The sequence below is a fragment of the Chiloscyllium plagiosum genome, chromosome 48, assembly GCF_004010195.1.
Source record: "Chiloscyllium plagiosum isolate BGI_BamShark_2017 chromosome 48, ASM401019v2, whole genome shotgun sequence".
Lineage (NCBI taxonomy): Eukaryota > Metazoa > Chordata > Chondrichthyes > Orectolobiformes > Hemiscylliidae > Chiloscyllium > Chiloscyllium plagiosum.
In genome coordinates this window covers 2,594,241-2,600,668 of record NC_057757.1, presented here as the reverse complement: position 1 = coordinate 2,600,668, position 6,428 = coordinate 2,594,241, and the positions used below count along the sequence as shown (strand labels likewise).

The window sequence follows — 6,428 nt, the reverse complement described above, 5'->3', positions numbered from 1 at the left end:
GGGGGGGGGGGAATGGGGGGGTTGTGAGTGTGAGAAAGTCCAAATCAGGGATTCAATGACTACATGTGGGTAATTTAGGTCTTCTATGGGAACTATCCAGTTGATAGTTCTCTCTGTGGATTGTCCCTTAAACGTTTCCCTACTGGTACCTGATTCGGTTTGGTGCAGCTCAGCTCCTTCCCAAGGTCCAGGTCTAACAATGGGCACCCTTTCTTGGACATCAGCCACATCATCATCATCATCATCATCCATCTCATCCCCTCTCCCCCGCCCTCCCCACGGCAGGTGGTCCAGTCCCATTTACTGCCAATGGCCCTCGCACGTACAGTGGGCTCTACCACTCTCTTTTAGGGGGATCGAGGGACAGCTTCACACACACATCGCCAGGAACACGCGGGCATCCCCCGTCGCACGGGGCAAGATGGTGCAGCCCAGCTGAGCTTCTACGGAGAAGGGGCGCGACCATTCCGCCCTACAGGGGTGCGCATGGGAAGAGGTGTGAAAGTTCATACTTCCGTACACGGACACACGAACTAGGAGCAAAAGACGAGCTTTCTTTATTCCCCTGACACTGAGATCCTCAACGGATCTCTCTGGTAAATGGAATCCTCATATATACTTACATCGCTGGGGAGGAGTCGGTTGGCAAACTTTTCTAAAGTATTGAGCGTGATCGTTGTCTTTTCAGGAAAGAGGAATTTAAAGTATTAAACGATCTGACTTCGTAAAAACAAAACTTATCGCCAAAAATAAATACGTAAGGGTGGTGTTATGTGAGAGACTGAGGAATCCTCCCTTTCCACATCAAGCGGACAGTCTCCACGCGAGAGGGGGGCGGGATGATTGACGGCGAGACGGTCCAACCGGAGTGTAGCGTGTCCATTGGCATCGGCCAATCGGTGAACGACGCAGGCGGGGTGACATCCACTTCGACCAATCGGATGCCAGGTGCGCCCTTCCCGCCAATCGGCTGGGAGGAAGGTGGGGGCGAGACCGACGGTTGGTGAGCAGGAGGGCGGGGCCTCGATCGGTGAGTGATCGGCGCGCGCGATCGATGGGCGGGAAGAGGGACAAGTATCATCCAATCAGTGGACGTTCGGGACTGAAAGTCATGTGATACACAAAAGGGGCATGGTGCTGCGCGGTGAACTGATTGCCAGCTCCCAGAACCAATAGAAAGGTAGAGGTGTGCCCAATCGTACGACCACCAGTGACGTAAGGGGCGGGAGTCGTTTGACGGATGATGGACGGCTGTATTGATCAAACAGGAGGTAGAGTCGCTAGGTAGTATCCAATCGCCTTTGAAGAAGGGGGTGGACCCGAAGCCATGTGGCGTGAGGCGGGTGCCAAATGCGTGATGATGGACGATCATTCAGACCAATCAGAACTAAATGGCGCACCGATTTCTGTCCAATCGTCGCGTTCAGACTGGGCCCGGCCCCCCAATGGCGGGGCTTGACGGACGGATCGTCGGACCAATTGGAAACCGGCGACGCTCGGGTCGAGCGAATCAGAACGCGGCGGCGGGCGGGATGCGAGTGTCATGTGACGCGGGCCGTGGGCGACGGATGGGCGGAAGCTGAAGTGGTGTCTGGGCTCCGTGCTGATGGTGAGTACGAGCCGGGCTGTGGGGGGGGGGGGTAGGGGTAAGAAACCCACCCTGACCCGACTCGGGGTGTCCACCTTGTCCGGGGGCAAGGCGGGGGAGCCGCTTTCCGAAAGCCGTTAACCTCCTCTTCCCCCTTTTCCCGGGGTTGGCCAACCCTGGGAGGTCATAGGTCACGGCCATTGGCCATTCCTTGTTTAAAGTTGGAACAGGTTCTGGCCAAAACAAAAACCCGAGTGGGCTTAACCCAAACATTGCAATTATTTATTTGCACCACCTCGAATCGTTTGCATTGCGCTAAATGCACTGATTCTAGCTAACATTAGCTTGCACCAATCTGCTGTTGCTTTGGGGATTTTGAGTGGGGGGTGGGGGGTGTCAATCCTTTGCAAGGGGAGGGAGGCATCTGAAAAAAAAAAGGATATCTCCAATCCAGATCTGGAGCTGGGTCCTGCCTTGGAGATTCCTGTGGAAAAGGGGGCATTCCTGGCACCAAATTGAATTGAATTGAATTTATTGTCATGTGTACCCAGGCACAGGGAAAAGCTTTGTCTTGCGAGCAATTACAGGCAGATCACAGAGTTAAGTAGCATACATAAGTAAATAACAAGTAAACAGCGGCAAAAACAAAAAACACAGGTACAGGCAAATGATGGATAAAACAAGAGTTATTAGTAATTTTTAAAAGTATGCTATTAAGTTTTTAGAGTGTTGAACGATTGTAGGAAATAGGAAACTTAGATCTGCACTTGGAAGCTGTCCATATCCGTTGCCATCTTGCTTCAGGAATCCAGGCTTGAAGGGCCGAATGGCCTGCCCCACCTGTTTCTCTCTTCTCTTCATGCAATAACTTTATATGTTTCTATAAGATTCTCCCCTCACTCTGCTAAGTTTCAATGAGTATAGTCCCAGTCTACTCAATACCTCCTCAAATGCCAACCTTCTCCATTCTGGAATCGACCTAGTGAACTCCCCCCCCCCCCCCAGTGTCAGTACATCCTTTCTCAAGTAAGGAGACCAAAGCTGTGCATGTTATACCTTGAAATCTTCAACGTCTAGAAATTTGTTGAACACACTTGGTGGTTAAGCCTCCACAGCATTCTTGGGGAGACCGTTCCAAGGATTCCCCACCCTCTGAACTGGCTGGAAGAAATTGGATTTTAATTGCTGGTTCTTTCTGGGGTAGGTGGGACCTCTACAAACAGGACGGTCTTCACCTGGACCAGAGGGGTACCGACATCCTGGGTGGGATAAATTTGCTAATGCTGCTTGGGTGGGTTTAAACTAATTCTGTGGGGGGGGGATGAGAACCGAAATTGTTGTTTGAGTAGACAGGACATTGAGCGTAGTGAGGTTAGAACTGAGGTTTCAAGGTTGCAAGAAGGCACCGGCAAGCAAGAAGTTGATTTGAAGTGTGTCTACTTCAACACCAGGAGCAGCTGGAATAAGGTGGGTGAACTTGCAGCATGGGTTGGTACCTGGGACTTTGATGTTGTGGCCATTTCAGAGACATGGGTAGAGCAGGGACAGGAATAGTTGTTGCAGATTCCTGGATTTAGATGTTTCAGTAAGAACAGAGAAAATGGTAAAATGGGGGAGGTGTGGCATTGTTAGTCAAGGACAGTATTACGGTGGCAGAAAGGGCATTTGAGGACTCGTCTACTGAGGCAGTATGGGCTGAGATTAGAAACAGGAAAGGAGAGGTCACCCTGTTGGGAGTTTTCTATAGGCCTCCAAATAGTTCCAGAGATGTAGAGGAAAGGATAGCAAAGATGATTCTGGATAGGAGCAAGAGAGCCCTTTCTGATAAAGGGCTTATGTCCAAAACGTCGATTCTCCAGCTCCTCGAATGCTGCCTGACCTGCTGTGTTTTTTCAACACTACACTCTCGACTGGAAATATTATAGCTCAAATACTTTAAACGGGTCAGTTTTTGTCCAACGTGTGCAGGAGGGTTTTCTGATACAGTATGTAGACAGACTGACCAGGGGCGATGCCATATTGGATTTGGTACTGAGTAATGTATCCGACCAGGTGTTAGATTTGGAGATAGGTGAGCACTTTGGTGATCATGAGCACAGTTCGGTTACGTTTAGTTCAGAGATGGAAAGGGATAGGTATATACCACAGAGCAAGTGTTATAACTGGGGGAAAGGCAATTAGGCAAGATTTCGGATGCATAGGATGGGGAAGGAAACTGCAGGGGATGGACAGAATTACAAGTGGAGCTTATTTAAGGAACAGCTATTGGGTGTCCTCGATAAGGATGTATCTGTCAGGCAGGGAGGAAGTGGTCAAGCAAGGGAGCTGTGGTTTACGAAGGAAGTTGAATGCCTTGTCAAGAGGAAGAAGGTTTATGTTAGGATGAGATGTGATGGCTCAGTTAGGGCGATTGAGAGTTGCAAGTTAGCCAGGAAAGACCTAAAGAGAGAGCTAAGAAGAGCCAGGAGGGGACGTGAGAAGTCATTGGCAGATAGGATCAAGGAAAACCCTAAAGCTTTCTATAGGTATGTCAGGAATAAAAAAAATCATTAAAGTAAGATTCGGGCCAAACAAAGATCGTAGTGGGAAGTTGTGCATGGAGTCAGAGGAGATAGGGGAAGCGCTAAATGAATCCTTTTCATTATTATTCACATTGGAAAAAGCCAATGTGGTAGAGGAGAATGCTGCGAAACAGGCGACTAGACTAGATGGGATTGAGGTGCATAAGGAGGAGGTGTTAGCAATTCTGGAAAGTGTGAAAATAGATAAGTCCCCTGGGCCGGATGGGATTTATCCGAGGATTCTCTGAGAAGCCAGGGAGGAGATTGCAGAGCCTTTGGCTTTGATCTTTATGTCGTCATTGTCTACAGGAGTAGTGCCAGAAGACTGGAGGATAGAAAATGTGGTTCCCTTGTTCAAGAAGGGGAGTAGACACAACCCTGGTAATTATAGACCAGTGAATTATAGACCAGTGAGCCTTACTTCGGTTGTGGGTAAAGTGTTGGAAAAGATAGGATTTATAATCATTTAGAGAGGAATAAGTTGATTAGGGATAGTCAACACGGTTTTGTGAAGGGTAGGTTGAGCCTCACAAACCTCATTGAGTTCTTTGAGAAGGTAGCCAAACAGGTGGATGAGGGTAACCCGGTTGATGTGGTGTATATAGATTTCAGTAAGGCGTATGATAAGGTTCCCCACAGGAGGCTACTGCACAAAATACGGAGGCATGGGATTGAGTGTGATTTAGTGGTTTGGATCAGAAATTGGTTAGCTGAAAGATGACAGGTTGATGGGAAATGTTCATCCTGGAGTTCAGTTACTAAATGACCTGGATGAGGGGGTAGAAGGATGGATTATTAAATTTGCAGACGACACTAAGATCGGTGGAGTTGTGAATAGTGCTGGAGAATTTTGCAGGTTCCAGAGGAACATAAATAAGCTACAGAGCTGGGCTGAGAGGTGGCAAATGGAGTTTAATGCGGAAAAGTGTGAGGTGATTCACTTTGGTCGGAGTAACCGGAATGCAGAGTACTGGGCTAATGGTAAGATTCTTGGTAGTGTAGATGAGCAGAGAGATCTTGGTGTCCAGGTAGATCCCTAAAAGTTGCCACCGGGTTGATAGGGTTGTTAAGAAGGTATACGGTATGTTCGCTTTTATTGGTAGAAGAATTGAGTTTCGGAGCCATGATGTTATGCTGCAGCTGTACAAAACTCTGGTGCGGCTGCACTTGGAGTATTGTGTACAGTTCTGATCACCGCATTATAGGAAGGGTGTGGAAGCTTTGGAAAGGGCGCAGAGGAGATTTACTAGGATGTTGCCTGGTATGGAGGGAAGGTCTTACGAGGAAAGGCTGAGGGACTTGAGGCTGTTTTCGTTAGAGAGAAGAAGATTGAGAGGTGACTTAATAGAGACATACAAGATAATCAGAGGGTTAGAGAGGGTGGACAAGGGAGAGCCTTTTTCCAAGTATGGGGACATAACTTTAAATTGAGGTGTGATAGATAAAGGACAGATGTCAGGGGTAGTTTCTTTACTCAGAGTAGAAGGGGGTATGGGATGCACTGCCTGCAATTGTCATAGACTCACCAACTTGAAGGGTGTTTAAATGGTCATTGGATAAATATATGAACAAGAATGGAATAGTGTAGGTTAGATGGGCTTCAGATTGGTTCCACAGGTCAGCACAGCATAGAGGGCTGAGGGGCTTGTACTGCACTGGAATGATCTAAGATAGTAAAGGGTCTGTACGTTATGGTTGGTTCGGGTGTCAGGGAGGGGAATGAGAGCTTCTCTGTTTCAGCTGTTTGTCTTTGGGAAAGGTCGGGGTGGGAATCTGGGTGAATGCGGGAGATGGAGAGCGAGCAGGAGGGCAGGCCAGCCGCCAGAGCTGGTCACGGGTCTGCTCTCTGTCTGGGTGTTAAGCAGGACCTTGGACAGTGGGAGGTTGACAGGACAGTTTGGCCTGACTGCTGGTCTGCTCCCTTGTTCACTGTTGGGGTCTGTGCCTGGGAGACTTTGGGAGGGAGTGTGCAGTGTTTGGGGCACGTGTGTGGGCACCGGAGGGGCTTCTGGGCATTATCAAAATGACACTTTAACCTCCATGTTGTTGGTTTAAAGTTTGATTTTTGGTCCCTTGCACGGGCTGACACCCTTTTGATTTACGTTGTTTTAAATTCAAATGATTTTGAAAGAGCTCCAACAGTCACTAACACCTAGAGGGACAAGGGCACACTCCCCTCGCCATCCTGAAGTGGAAATATATCAGCCGCTCCTTCAGTGTCGCTGGGACCTACACCGCGGTGTCTCCCCTCCCCCCCCCGCCCCCAACCCCCCACACAC

The 6,428-nt window shown here is 48.9% G+C and overlaps 1 protein-coding gene across 1 annotated transcript in view; it reads left to right on the top strand.

Moving 5' to 3' along the window:
• Positions 1 to 1,527: 1,527 nt before the first annotated feature.
• Positions 1,528 to 6,428, top strand: part of lamtor4 (late endosomal/lysosomal adaptor, MAPK and MTOR activator 4) — a 10,083-nt gene continuing 5,182 nt past the window's right edge. The window contains exon 1 of the mRNA XM_043683485.1: positions 1,528 to 1,609. Coding sequence (XP_043539420.1) covers positions 1,607 to 1,609 — 3 coding nt within the window. The 5' untranslated portion in view covers positions 1,528 to 1,606. The remainder of the gene's footprint in view (positions 1,610 to 6,428) is intronic.